The sequence below is a fragment of the Elaeis guineensis genome, chromosome 12 (genome assembly GCF_000442705.2).
Source record: "Elaeis guineensis isolate ETL-2024a chromosome 12, EG11, whole genome shotgun sequence".
Taxonomy (NCBI): domain Eukaryota; kingdom Viridiplantae; phylum Streptophyta; class Magnoliopsida; order Arecales; family Arecaceae; genus Elaeis; species Elaeis guineensis.
Window position 1 is genome coordinate 20,486,771 of NC_026004.2, and position 15,731 is coordinate 20,502,501.

Below are 15,731 nucleotides of genomic sequence, written 5' to 3' on the forward strand. Positions count from 1 at the left end.
ACTGCCATGAGATCCACTTATGAGTTGGTAATCCTTGGTCCTAACTATGACTCAAACCAATCCGATAATTCCAGCATGAAGACCTAAACTCAATCCAACTTAGTGACCTGTCGTCTATGAGCCAACCCAATCCTGTACACGTTGACCTAGGTTTTGATAGAAGAATTCTCCTCTTCTCAAATCTCCTCTCCTCCCAAGTCCCGATGTTCCTACCTCCCAGCTCTTCCAACAAACACCTTCTGTCGCCTATGACAACCTCCATCGTCACCTCTTCTATCCACATCTCCGCCTACAACTCCAACTACTAAAGCCTCCATGACACTGCCACCAATATCCAGACGACCACCTCTTCAAGCTTTAGCATCGTCTAATCGGAGGAATCGAAGAATGGGAAGGAGCCCTAATTTTCTTCTTCCAGCTCCTGCACTATTTCTTCCAACATGCAAAGGATATCTCTGTTACCATATGTATTACTTTCTCTTTTTTCCATCATGTGTAGGTTAGCATCATTGGACGCAAGATAAGGATCATGAAGATTGTGAAACTGCTTGACATTCCACTATTTGAACTATATGACCAATTTCAGGTATTAATATTCCAATTTTCATCGTTGGAAGAAACAGTAAAAATTAAATATAGCATATGAACTAGCAATTAGTGAGACATGTCGAATGAAAGTTAGTAATAGTTATGTACTTTCAATAGTTGCCTCATCTCAAACGAATGCTGAAAATTGTGAATAATATTGATGATAGCGGTGAACATTGAAAACAGCATTGGGTTTGCTCAGCAACAAGATGTGCAAAAGTTATCACTATAAGTTCTGGTTTACAGGTTTCTTCCAAGTGACTGTTTCTTGATCATGCAAATCTTCTACACTTCATAGAATCGATAAGCAGTCCAGATGTGCATTTCTTAAGAATTTTGAGCAAATAAAATATGTATAATTCTAAGTTGGTACTTGCACATATTCTGAAATATACTGCTGAGGTGGTACCAACATTACCTAGACAACTGGCACTTTATTGGAAGTGGATATATTTGGAGGGGAATTCACAGATTATGACGAGAAGGGAGAATGCACAGTTGTGGTAACCAATCTCCAGGCATTGCTTAGAGTGGTGAACTTGGCATCTTCAATCATCAATAATGATGTTATAAAGCAGTTCATGACTTAGCAATTAGTCAAGTAATAATTAAATTTGAGCAGAAGCCAATATGGATGGTTGAATTCATCACATCTACAGGGTTTAATCATTAACAGGTTTTAATCCATATTTCTAAGAAGCAATAATAATGTTTGCAAGAGAACCTATGTTTGACACCCATATTTATTGAAATGGCACGTCACAAGATTAAACAAAAATTTGTCATGATTGACTTTCGGAAATAACTGATCTTTGATATCAAAAACTTGCCTAGCACAGACTCTATTGGTATGATGTAGGATCCAATATAATATGATTCTATAGATGATGCCCTGTTGGATGGAGATGGCTTTAGATTGTTGTTGTTTGGGGTTGGGGGGGGAATCAACTTGATGATTCTGAATCCTGATATTATTTCAGTTAACGATTTCTTGGTACATCTTAGGTTAATGTTTGATTGCTCGTGAATATTTTTTTATTTTTTTCTGTTATCTTCTCATAATTGATTTCTGGAAGCAGCTGGAGTTTTAAATTTGGATACAGAACATTAAACTTTTGGTATTGTGTGTGGGTCCCTGAATGCAGGATGCAGCAGATACAAATGAAGCAGCCAGGAGCTCAAGAGGAGATGTAGAAGAGAAGGAAGAAAACAGGAAGATGAATAGAAGAAGAGAGGAAGCTAAGGCCGCAATGAAGTCAGTGAGGATTAAAGATTTAGTTGATCATAATGTCTCCAGCTCTTAATTTGAATCAAGTGATAGTGACTGTGGACTGTCAAAATGAGCAACTGAAAAACTACTGCTCTCCCTGTTCTTTGGGGAGGAGAACGATGTGGGCCTTCATGATGCTTTGAGATATCCCTTTGTACAAAAGCTGCTGAGCTTCGTGTCTAAAGATCAAAACAACGTTTTGATTGTAGTGTGACAACTGTTTACCCTAGTTATCTAAATATTGGATTTCCAATTTTTCTTGTTGCTGGATGGCTTGTCGATAAACTTTCTGCCTTGCTGTGAACTTGTTTATAATACCAACTAACTAATACTCTGAGCACCCAGCTTCCAAAATTCTACATTTAAAGGTGAGTTAGCAAAGTAGCCAAGTGCTGAGGAAATCAACAGAAATTCTAAAATTACAAATGCATAGGATTTTTATTAAGTCATATTAGATTATATGCAGTCCTTGATCTCTCATGGAGATGGTAAGGAATCTAAAACAAGGTTCTGAATCTCCCATAGATAGACTTAGGTCCTTTGTAAGAAGGTAATAAGGGTGGGTTGGTGGCCCTCTTGAAAGGCTGCTGAAAGTAGATTTTAGACCCATTTCGCTTTAAACTGCTGCATGTAGTTTTTCTCATTGTGTGCTGGACAAGGATAGTTTTGGTCTCTTGGTGATGTGCCTTCTAATTATCTTCAAGTCAGTATTGCTCTAATTCTGAGAATCACTGGGAGAAAAATGATAAGCCTAATAAAGAGTTGGATACCTCATTAGGTTTCCTTTTGCAGCCATCAGATATTGCCCAGGTTCAAACGCAGGCCTGAACTATTTATCTCTACCGCCTGACAGATAGTGGACCAGACTCCACGGAAATATGGTTCAGAACTCTCAATGCTCAGTGTGTTTATCTGATTTGCCGTGTGATGACTAGGTTGCATTTCTTTCTTGTGAACTATCAAGGAACCAATTGGTAATAACCCTTTAATTATCTCTCCTATTTTCCATAAAATGATACACAATAAGCATAAACAGATTAGTAGCTGATACTCAACTCAATTGAATAAGACTAAAAGGATGTGGTTTTAGAGATAAAGAGGATTGGATAAGTGTTAATAATTAATTAACATTCAAGAAATTAGTACCTAATATAGTTTAACATAGGAAGGTGGTTGGAGGTATCTGGAGTACTTCAAGCTACACAATTACCAAGTGATGTTAAAATTGATCATACTGAACCTTACAGGGATGTACCCAGCAGCTGGCATTGCACTGCAAAATATCAGCAGTTGCATGTGATGCATAAATTGTGTTTTTGTAGCAAGACCACAGGTGATTAAGAAAACCTTACTTTGTTACAGGCCAAGTTGGAAATTCCTAACATTTGTTGCAGGATGTGGCACTTATCCACTGACTAGTGCCTAACAGGGCTTTGGCCTAAATAAATACAACTAGCTAGTGAGTCTATCCACTGTTAATCTCTCAACCGTAGTTGATTTAATAATCAGACTATGACCCAAAGATCAATTACATTGGTTAAAGTAAGGTAGTTTTCATGAAATCAATATATCCTCTTAATCCAAAAGAAGAAAAAGGTGATACCCCCCCGCCCCCTCCGCGCCAACTCTCTGTGTGAATCAGCTATAAATAAGCAGTTTTGAAAACTCAGACTGGTTTCTCGTTCCCAGTCACAATCAAGACAGGTCAGGCCATGACCCAACTCATTGGCATGCCTACGTACTGGTACAGGTAGTAGTGCATCAAATCTATTTTCTTTCAGTTTTACATGACTCTGTTTATTCATCCTTAAAATGTTAGAATTGGTTTTCTTGGGTCTCTTCTAATTTGTGAGTATTTAACCATATGTAATGGTAAGACTATCTCATTTAATACATATATTCTCCTGAAGTTATAGGTTATCAGCTATGAAAGCCTCTGCATTTTGCTTTTTTTTTCTTTCCTTTTTGAGAGAAATGTGCATGTTTTTTTAAGAGGATGGGGAAGGGCTTTTCTCTTCAGAGACAACCTCTAAATTACCATAATAGTAGGATTTTCAACAAGATCAAGCACATCATCTGGTTGATTTGGTAAACAAAAGCACTTTCAAAGCATTAATTGAGACAACTCCACACTTCAGATGCAACTTCACTGAGAACTCCAAATGCCCTTGACCCTGGATGCTTGCTATAGTTTTTATAGTTAGTTCAATATTAAATCAACTCTATGTCCAAAGACTGTTCAATATTATTCTGCCATACCTCAAATCTGAAATGAAGTTTTAGGCTATGTTCACATCACATCAAATTGAATGTGAGAACCAGCACACTAGAAAATCTCATAAAATCATTGGAGGCATTGCTTCTCAAATGTCAAAATACTCCATGGAGGTGCTTTCTACTAATACTACCAGATATCTCAAACCCTCAAATCAGAAGGATTCCTGTAAAAAATAACATAAGTCTACCCTTATGAAAAACATAAATTAATTTGTTTTAGTTGTGAATTATATCACAGTGATATTAATTCTAAGAGTAATTATCTAGTAACATAAACATTTCAATGGAAATTATCCTTTACGAGTCATAGTATGTGTAGTATCAAACTACTATCCTTCTAAGTGCTTAAAATATGACTCATAACTAACTCATGAAAAGGAAATAAAAAAATTGAAAAGAAGAACAGCATCTGACAAACCTCTTATGTAAACATTGATGGTGAAAATAAAAGGAAAAATTAGTAGCAGTAGAACAATAAATAGCAACTATTATCAAATGTAAATCATCAACTGCACATGCTATACAAAAGCATGTACATTAAGTCTACACCAAGACAGTTAAAATAAGATAAACTATGGCAAGGCATAAGTTTTACAAGAAATGAAAGAAGCACCTGGAAAATACTTTACAATAGTAATTTAATTACAGGGTAAGGAACTGCAGAACTAAGACTGATTTAAACCACACACCTGATCTTGCACTGCATCATCCTCAGTCTTTGAAACTTCTGTCACAGCTTCTGCTTCTTCACGTTGGTAAAGCTGTTCAAACAATGTAGTATATTCATGAGATTCAAAAGCTAAAATGAGGAAAATTGTGATCTTTCTATTACACCATGTTGATTATTGCAGATGAAGCTGGGAGAGCAGAAGCAATCTTACAAGATTTCAGTCATAAGTTTTTAAGAAGACTTGTAGTTAAAGGAGTTGCAAAAATTAAATTTGCAATGGAACCTAAGTCTGTGCAAGGACCCTAGGCCTGTCACCCTGAAAGGACTGGATTACCAGTTCATCAACATTATTGGAGATGAAGCTGGAAAAGAAAACAGAAATGTGCAAGAAAACAGAGCCCAGGTACTTCTGGAAATCACACAAGCAAAGATCTAATTGAACAATGTGTATTAACCAGCAATCAAAGGTAAAAAGCATCAGCAGCATCACTGGTACCCGTGTCAATGAATATGGATTGCCGACAGTATGCATGTTAAAGGCAAGCCCACATCATAAGGGACAAAAACAAGCTCAAGGTCATGATTCCTTGTTGCTTTTGTAACTGAAATATTATAAAATTTTAATTAAATGGCAATATAGTAGTCAAAGTTGAACTAGAGGTACCATAATGTTTACACAACAAATTCAACATTACAATCACACCGGGCCAATATCAAGAATATCATGTGTATAGATCCTAGTGGTAGAAAACTTCTACCAAAAGTAATATACCTGCTTCAAAATACTCCCTAACAATGTTGCCCAACCACTTGGCACAGGTGTAAAGTATCAACACGTCAGACACAGCAGCCTCCAAAAATCTAAGCATGGAGACACAGCACATACATAAATACATACACATGTATGCACGCACATCATACACACATACAGATGCACACATACAGGTGCATGCACACACACAAACATACATATTTACATACTACATACCCACACAAATGTAAGTATTATTGTATTTAACAAATAAATCAATGGAATAGCCATGAGTTTGCAAGTTCTCTGATAATTTGCTAGGTCTGTTTAAAATGTGTTGAAATACTTAAATCAATAACTAAAATTATATTTAAAACATAATAACATCTCACTTAAGGTATCCAGATAATCTTGAGATCTTTGCATTAAAAATAGAAGGACACTTTGCTTGATGTTTCCAAACTAAATTAAGGAGACCTTGCTTCAAGTGTCTAAAATAACTCGGATGACACTTCTTTGAAAGTGCCCAGCACTGAAAATTAAGATTCCTTGCATGACACTTCAAAAAGAGTGCCCAAATGTCAAACATTTTTGCTGATAGTGGGACACTTCAAAGTGGAGTAAGCCATGTCTTATGGTGTCCAAAAATTGTTGACATTGTCAAACAACTTAGAAATGGAGCTTCCAGATAACGTAGATCCATGAAATCTCAAACTCGCAGCTGCTTTCTAAATGTTTCCTTCAAGTTTTTTAAAAATGTCTACTTCCCTAAACCAAAATCTACACGACTTCCCAATTCTTGCAACTAAAGGCTAGATTTTGTAACTTGTAGCCACTAGAAGTTACACCCCAAATAGTCAAGGAAGCTAATATATTAACTATTAAAGATTCTAATTTATGAATCCTTACTCAATGTTCTTATGTATCGATGTTTGCCTCCCCATTTAATGTTAAGTATTTAAAATTCTTCCATACAATTTCCAGTTAGTTACATTATCTCTCCCCAATTAAGTATACAAGCCCAAGTTCCTCTCCTTAGAATAAAGTTCTGAATAACAAGGAACACAATCATAGAAACTTGATTTACTTGAGATGGTCCTCAACAAGATTTCAAATATTGTGGAATAGGGCTATGCCTATTTCTATTTGGAATAAGATGACTGACACCTCAATACTTGAGACACATATGTCCCATCCCATCCAACACACAAGACAATACCCTGTTCCAACTCTTGAAATCAAGATTAACTAAACCGGTACCAAAGGTCATACCAGCCAACAACCGATTTGGTACAATATGGGTTCGTACCATGCCATTCCAGAGCATACCAAAAATAGGGAGAGGGAAGGAGGGAGGGACGGGGGATGGAACACAGGGACAAGGACTGCTGTGGACACAGAGAGAAGGGGGTAGAGGGGGGGAGAGAGAGAGAGAGACCCTAACCCAAACCCTTGGAGAGGAAGAGGGGAGAGGGGAAAGAGAAAGAGAGTGTGAGGGAAGAGGGAGAGGGAGGGAAGGAAGGTGGAATCTGGGAGGAGGGCTGTCGTGGATGCAGGGAGGAGAGGGGGGTGGAGAGAGAGGGAGAGAGGGGGAGAGAAAACCTAACCTAAATCTTTGGAGAGGGAGGGGAGAGAGAGAGGGAGGAAAGGGGAGAGAGGGAGAGAGAGGGAGGGGTGGGGCCTTACCTAAGGAGGGGGGGAGAGAGAGAGAGAGAGAGTGTGTGTGTGTGTGTGTGTGTTCGTGTTCCTTGACCGGCATTGGTCGATGAAGCATAAGACAAGCGCAAGTGGCAACATGAGAGCAAGAGCGAATGAGAGAGATAGAGAAGTGAGAAAAGAGTCAAAGGGTCAAATGCAAGCACCACCCCTTTTAACCCATTTTGAAGAGTCGAACCATCCTTATCAAGGACCAATCTGGGTAGTATTTCCCTAAACCGCCTGATTTGGGAAGATTTGGCAATCCCTACATGGAACAGTGGGATGCCATACCGTCCACCAATATTTAAAACCTTGGCCCTCAATTACTAAAACTCTTCGCTTACTTTATTGAAATTCGGTTTTAGCCATAAACAATCAATTATCTAACTATTAAAATTCGGTTTTGTGAATCCTTGACAGTGCTCTTCCACCTAATTTACCTTAAAAGTCTCCTCCTATTGAGTATGTACACAAACCCAAGCCCCTCTCCTTTCAACAAAGTTGTCGAATATTCATTGAATATGTCTTTTTTTTTTAAGTATAATTTATTTAACATAGTCATAACATCCTGAGTCTCCAATGATCCTCAACTATTTCAACTCAAACCTTACTTTATCGTACCTTTTGTTATCCTATCTTTCATGTTTTTATCAACACCTTCACCCATTCACCTTGTTATTCTCATCAATACCCTTTTTCTATGTGATATTGCAATTCATTCAAAATTATGAGCCTTAATACTCATACACATTCTCCTAGGCATGCAGACAGGCACCTTCAACTTCAACTACTTCACCTTATATTTATAATATTTGACTTTATAAACTCCAATTATTTACATAGTAGATACAAGATAGCATAAAAATATAATACTAGCATATCTCCTTGCCATCAACCTTGATTGAGACACCACTATATTTGCTTAGCATATTCACAGTTACAGATTTTTACCGTCCTACAAAACTTTGCTGGATAATATCAATTCTATGCTTTGCTCTATTCCAATATCATCAATATCTCCAATTTTTATGTAATAAATGTAAGATATCATAAAAGATTATTATATATCTCTTCATCATCAGTATGGACTCGGACCTCATATTTTAACTGATAGCTTTTTGTTAGATCTATGTCTAGGAAAGTTTCCCTCATAACTCTAGACTTTCCATAAAACAATTTTTTTTTCTATCAATTAAAACAGCATGATTTGCAATTAAAATACATGGTAACACCTCTACCATACACAGTCATATATGGCAACATGTCACTACCCTTAATGATAGTTTAATACCTTCATTAACTGGTTCAATTCAATGTCTACAAGCTACTGCTAAGAAATGTTGAAAATTTCAGGTAAATAAGAAGTGAGGAAACTCAGCTAGCTTGTATGCATATAACTTTGTATGGCACAACATCCAGGTTATCATGCAAATGTACAAGGGCGAATCAAAAGACATTCTGTAACGGCCCAGTTACTTGGGCCTGTAGCCCAGACGGCCCAACAACAAAAAAAAAAAAATAATGCAGAGGAGGAGGAAGACTCCTAGCCGGAGTCTTCTTCCTTCCCGTTTCCGGCAAAATCGGACTCAAAGAGTCCGGCTAGGGTAGGAAACCTCCAGTATAAAGATCCCCCGTCCTCTCTTAGGAAATTACAACAAAAATTTTGAGGAAAATCGAGGGATTTGAGAAACTTTCTCAAAGGTTACCGTGGGGGGGTTGATCGGAAGAAAGGGGGGTCGTCGGAGCTTTCTTTGGACGGCGGAACAAGGTATTTCCTCTTCTCCTTGTTATTCTCCGGTCACCGATGTTTTTGGAAGCCGGCGAGGTGCCGGTTCGGGCTCAAACAGGGATACCCTGTTTGTGTGATTCTGTTTTTTTTTCTTTTTCTGCCGCCGGCAACAGGGAAGGTGGCACTGCCACCGACATGGTAGCATCGCCGGCGTCGGACGCTGCCGGGGAAGGTGGCCGGAAGTGCTCTCTTGGTCGGGATGTAGGGAGAAGTTCGGATGGGGGCTCGGGTCCCTGTTTTCGAACATGGGGAAGAGAAGAAGAAGAAGCCTCTTCTCCCTTCTCTAATTAAATAAAAATATATATATATATATAATAAATAAATAAATAATATATATATATATATATATATATAAAAAGGGGGGACATGGGTATGAGTCAGATGACCTCAATATATATAGAAAATTTATTTGGTTAAAATAATTTATTTTTGTTTGATAGGAGAACAGTCCAACGACCAGGGGGACAACGAGTAGGGTTTGATTTTCTGACTATAAGGCTGTGAATTTGAATTCTCAATTATCAAGATAAGAATCCTGTACATGATCATCGCTAAATATATGTTATTTATTTGTTAGTCTTATATGTTGAATTTGCAATATTGAAATTATAATCGATGAGTTTTTTTTTCTATACTCGAGACATTGAGATATGGCTTATATGAATATTTCTTTTAAAATATAAGTATGTTATGAAAGGATTTTTATGTTTGATGGTATGAGTTCTGTGGATATGATTTATCAATTTCATCATTCTGTAATTGAAATAATTCGATAAAAATCAAGAATTAAATGGAAAGGATGTGTTTTGGACTAGCCTCGACATATGAATCAGCCGGCCAGGAGCTCATGCCTGGGACAGCCCGCCAGGAGCTTATACCTGGGACAGCCTCTCACGGGCTTTCGTACGTGGGACAGCCGGCCAGGAGCTCATCCTGGGATAGCCTTGAAAGGCTTATATGAAAGAATAATTGGATTGGTAAGAGATTGAGGTATGGTCTGGGTTAGTCCAAAGCCAAAAAGGGATAAAACATTGACAGACTGAAAATGTGAGAAGATACAACATTTAATATGAAATTCAACAATGAATGAAGATTTCACCTGATGATGTATGATGATACATATGCATATTTGTGACACTATTCCAGTTATTATATACCTATGAGATTTCTCAATTATTTTGGTTTTAGAAATATTAATTTTATCTACTGGCTTGATGTACATGTGCAGTGATTCTTACTGAGCTGGAGAAGCTCATATTTTCCTTCTTATTTTTTTTCAGACTCACAGGATGCTTAGTTGGATGGTTTGGGCGAGAGCAAATGAGAACTGAAGTCTTTAATAATTTAGTTAGTTTAACTTCTCTGATGCCAATGAACATTTGAATAATTGTATTGAACAAGTTTACATTCGATTTGAAGTTGTGACATCGGTTGATTGATTTGGCATTTAATTGGTTATTTAAAATTTTGAAGTGTTAAATTTTAGGCCTTACATGATCCTCAGGGCATTGCTCTAAGGTTGTGTGGCCGTGTCTCGTGTCCAACTCAGGTGCTGGGTTTGAGGCGTGACACATTCAGCACAGAATAAAGATTCTTGGAAGGCTCATATAAGAAGTTATTTGCAACTAGGAGGGGGGGGGAGGAAGGGAGGGGAGCAAAAAGGAGATGCAGCTTACATTTAATGAAAAAATGAAGTCATTAGCTCAATCATCCTGCTATTTTCATAAAATCTCAAAAACAAATCCTAAAAAAGGGCCTAAAATTTTAATTTTAAAAAAAAAATAGCAGTAAAGCAGATACACATAGCCAACAAAGAATACTGAAATTCAGAAGAACAATGTGTGAATAAAAAAAAAAAGCTAAGCAGCCAATAAATGAAAATAAAACCTAATTGTTAATTTCCAGCATGGCAAGGGAAAGATCTGGTTTCACAATTTATATTGAATATAAAAAATCCAGATAATGCTTTGTTACTGGAGCTCTCTCATGGGTGCACTGCTATAAAATTCATATATTCTTCATATCTTTCTATCCATCTAAGACAACAACAAGAAATCATTAAATCAAAACAATCACCACTTTTAATTAATGAAAAACTCAGTTAAATCATTATTAGTAATGTTTAGCATTCAAACATGCTTCTTGTTATACAATGCTATAATCAGCAATATTCCATCTTGTGCTTGTTTTATTTCATGAAAAATCTCATCTTTATTAGCAAACCTCACATTATTACAGAAATATCTTCCCAATTTTCAAGAAATCTATTGAATGATGATAAAAGGAAGGTTGCTGCACAATGGTGCAGTCAGCAAATAACACAACACTTTTCAATATTCAATTCCTTAATTTTGTAAAGCAAAAGGAAAAAAATAAAAAGAAGATATAAAACAAAAGACACCAAAGAAGCTAAAATCTTGCAAACATAAAATGGGGTGCTGAAGATTTTAACCTTGCGCTGTTCTCTGATAAGGAAGGCATGCTTGTCTATGTTTGGGACGGCGAGCAGCTTGGGCATTAGGTGGTTGCGGAAATACCCCGGGGCCACCTTCACCGTCTCCCCGGCTTTCCCCAGTTTGTCGATAGTCTGAAAGCCAAATAAACAAGAAGATAAACAGAGACAAAGAAAGAGATCATCAGTAGGTGGAGGAGGAGCACATGGATCCCATGGCTGAATCAAGGTGGTGGCTCACCGTGGTGAGGATGACCTCCAGCTTCCGATATCTGAGGCCTTGGCCAGCGAAGAGGATAGGATTGGTGATGCTGGCAGTGGAGGAGGAAGTCTGGGCTCCAACGAGGCGGCGAAGGGCATCTCGACCACAGCGCACGTGAGCCATTTGCACTCGAGTTCGGGCCAAGATGGAATTCCAGAAGTGTCAAACCTTCTGCTTTCCTGAACGTGCCCTAGAGCCAAAGCAGGGTGCTCATAAAAAGTAAAATAAAATAGGGTTTATAGTGAAGCATGTGAGTTACACGTGATATAATGAACAGTATACCAGGTGCTGTAGTGCTAACATGTTTGTTGTACAATGCAGAGATAGGCAAATAACCAGCTCCGGAATATCCAAAAATAATGACCAAGTGCCAACATGTTGAACAAGGCTAAATTATCTTTTAAAGCAGCCTAAAAGAAAAAAATTATTAGCAGTTTAGCACGTCATAAAGAAATTGTGGTTTCATACAGCAACCCACTGTATATATGAGTTTGCTGCTAGGAATTATAGCAATTCTCTCATGCCATATAGCAGAGAGTTTTGTTTGACACCAAAGTGCAAACCAGATGCAATGGCTTTGTCACAATTCATACATACTAAAAGTATGAAAACTATCAATCTCATGCAATACATAGGCTAGTGGATAGTGATTAGGGTTGAGCAAATAATCGAAACCCGAAGAAACTCACCCAATTCCACCCAATAAACATCGATTCCAGCCGGTTGAAAGACATAAATCGGGTGGAATCAGATTGGAGTTTGTAAAACATCGGTTATTTACGGTCGAATTCAATTTCTATACTTTTAATCTGTATGAAACCGAACCCAGCCGATATGATATTTCATAAACTCACTTTCATTTTGGGACGGTGTCATTTAGACTTCAATACTTCATTCTAAAAAATACTCCATCATCCATTTGAATTCATAGGAATATTAATATTGAATTGTTGATGGAAGCACATCAATTTGAGACAATTCTAAAGTGAAAGCTTTCAAATGTAGTTGTTTTCAGATGAGTAAATCTTTTTTTTCTGTTTTATTTTATACAGATTAAAAAATAAGTCCAAAATTTGTAGTTTATAAGGTTTAGATCTATTTTTGCATTAGATTGATAATACTAATTAAAAATAAATAAATAAACTTAAGTGGACCAACATTGGACTTAAAATCAATATTGGGTCAACATTGAAGTCCAAATCGAAATAGCCCATTCAAACCCGCTAGAAGTCATTCACCTCGGTTTCGAATGGTTTATACATGATAAACGGTGAATTTTCTTCAATCCAATTGGATTCGGTCAGATAAAATTTTTCTCTCAATCCAACCAAACTTGACCCATGCTCAGCCCTAATAGTGATTGGTTGCATCTAAAACCTACATGCCAACACAATGTGGCTGACCCCGGCCAAAGTTGGCAATTGCATCCAAAGCCCAATTTGGAGCAGGGTGACCTTACCGAACAAACTGGTCCAACCCCGCCTTGATTGATTGAACTAGGAATATATTAAGAATTAAAATAAAGTAAAAAAAATAAAAATAGATAAATGTAAGAAAAATGCATAGAATTTACTGGCAAAATTTGTAACCCTATCCTTAATCCTTAATTAAATTAATTAACTATGTAAATATGACTCAATTTCCTGATCTTTAAATTTCAAAAATAATCCTGATCAGATGACTCTCAAAGATTCTGAATGTCCAATAACAATTTTTATTAGATTTTTCTTTTAAAAAGTCTGAAATATGCAAGACTTTTATAAAAGAAAGAATTCTAACATCCGTGGATTTGAGATATTTTCTATGACAATTCTAACTAGATATCTATCTTAAAAGCTTAAAACTTGCAAAATATTATAGAAACAATTCCACTCATCTTCTAACACATCAAAGGGGAGTTCAGAGCCTCCCTTTTTTAAAAAAATGGCGGGATATTTTTTCCCTTTAGCAAGATAGAGGAAAACCATGAATTGAAAATTTGTAGCCAAAGAGGAATCCTTTCGATGGAAAATCCCCAAACCCTACAATATCATGCTTCTACCAAGATTAAGCTCTCAAAACCTCAAGGGACCAACTCACATCGCCACAACTCGCACAAAACCCATATGCTTGAGACAAAACCACAACCGGAACCTAAGAAACCCCTCCGATATCTCTCAGGTGTCCTCCTTCCCGACAGATCTCCGAAAAAGAAAAATGAAAAAAAAAAAAGAGAAGGGAAAGGAAAAAAATATCAATCTATGTGGAAAAAGATGTTACCTTTCGATTTTTTCCGTCTTCCCTTTTTTTTCCGTTGATTTTTCCTATGTTTTCCCCGTGTTTTCCTCTGGTTTTTCTTCAATCGGGTGGGAGGCTTGGAGCAGCCGAATGTAGAAGCTTTGACGATGATGGCTTGGGTTTTGTGCTGGGTATTTATTTATAATCTACTAAACGAGTTTCAATCGGATCGGAGGCTTGGGCGGCTGAACAGGAAAGCTTACAGAATGGCTTGGGTTTTATGTGGTGTATTTATATATGAGTCTAAACAAGATAAAAATTTTATTAATTAATTTAAAAATAGATATAATTTTGTTGATTAAGACAGCTGTTGAGCCAGGCTCAAATTCTCTCATCCTCCGATCATTTATATATGTTTATAAAAATTTATAACTAATATATATAGATAAATTTATAATTAATATATATATATATAGGTAATCCGGGGGCATTCGAGAGGCAAGTCCCCAATCCGAACAGCTATCAATTTTAAATTTCAAACCTATCTCACACTCAATAACATATATTTAAATAGATCCTATTTGAGTTTGGGATAGATAGGATATACAAAGAAATCCGTCCAGCTACAAGTCCATCATAGTTTTCCACGTGGGATTGATTTATTGCACTTTTGGGCTCATGTACCATACGATTTTGTTTGAATCTTTTAGATAAATTTTAATAATTTAGGTTCAAATATATAAAATATTTGAGTTTATTATATATCAATAAAAATATTAAAAAAATAAAAAAAATAAAGTTGATTGTATTCATGGGATGGCACTACTTTATCAAAAAAATTTATATTTTAAATTTTTAAGATTAATTTTAAGATCTTACGTTGAATTATATAAAAATATTTAAATTTATTATATATGATCTAAAAATATCCAAAAATTAATATAAATAAAATTTATAATTTTATATTAAAATGTATAAAATTATTTAAATTAATTATATATGATCTAAAAACATCCAAAGACCAACATAAATGAAGTTGATAGTTTCGATTGTATGAATTTATAATATATATACACAAATATTTAGTTTAGAAAATTGAAATCTAAAAAATAAATTTAAAATTATAGATTATATTTGTTGATTGATTTTGAGATTTAATATTTAATAATAAATAATTTGTTTATGAGCTTGCGACATATTGGGCCGAATTAGTTTAATATTATACTAGAGATTAGGTATGAAAAATTAGTAGTCAAGGTTGGATTAAAATATGAAATTTGTTTAGTTTTTTAAATTAGATTTGGGTATATTATCAGTTTAATTAGTATTGGTTTAGAATTAGATTAATAATATTTTAGGTATAGGATGATATTTTATTATGTCCAATAAATTATATATATATATATATATATATATATATATATATATATAATTATTTTTTAGAAGATAAAATTTACTTGTAAAGTAAGATTTAAAATCAATTGACACCTCCTATGATGGTGATAAAAAAAAAATACATAAAAAAGAGCTATACATATTATATCACACTTGCACGAGCTAAATTTTGATTAAATGAGTCACAAATAATAATTTTTTAAATTGTTCCAAAAAATTTTAATTAAGCGGTGGCCCACTGGTAGGCGTTGATTGGAGATGGGGAAAATGCAAAGTTTTAGGCCAAAGATATAGCTAGCAGGAGGAATGGAGAGGAGTTAGCACCATTGTTACACGAGAGGAGATGGCGGCCTGGCAGTATC

General features: G+C 35.9%; 1 protein-coding gene across 6 annotated transcripts in view; it reads right to left on the reverse strand.

The window, feature by feature from the left end:
* LOC105054729 (uncharacterized) overlaps nt 1-14,236 on the reverse strand; it is a 32,058-nt gene extending 17,822 nt beyond the window's left edge. For 4 of the 6 annotated variants that reach the window (XM_010936308.4, XM_010936304.4, XM_010936307.4 and 1 more), the window contains exons 1-4: nt 14,017-14,235; nt 11,737-11,947; nt 11,496-11,630; nt 4,825-4,896 (exon numbers count right to left, since the gene is read on the reverse strand). In XM_010936308.4, the coding sequence (XP_010934610.1) occupies nt 4,825-4,896; nt 11,496-11,630; nt 11,737-11,880 (351 nt within the window). In that variant the 5' untranslated portion in view covers nt 11,881-11,947; nt 14,017-14,235. Of the gene's footprint in view, nt 1-4,824; nt 4,897-11,495; nt 11,631-11,736; nt 11,948-12,039; nt 12,168-14,016 lie in introns of all 6 variants that reach the window. The other 2 variants (XM_029267502.2, XM_010936306.4) reach the window with 2 other exon arrangements.
* Nucleotides 14,237-15,731: the final 1,495 nt, after the last annotated feature.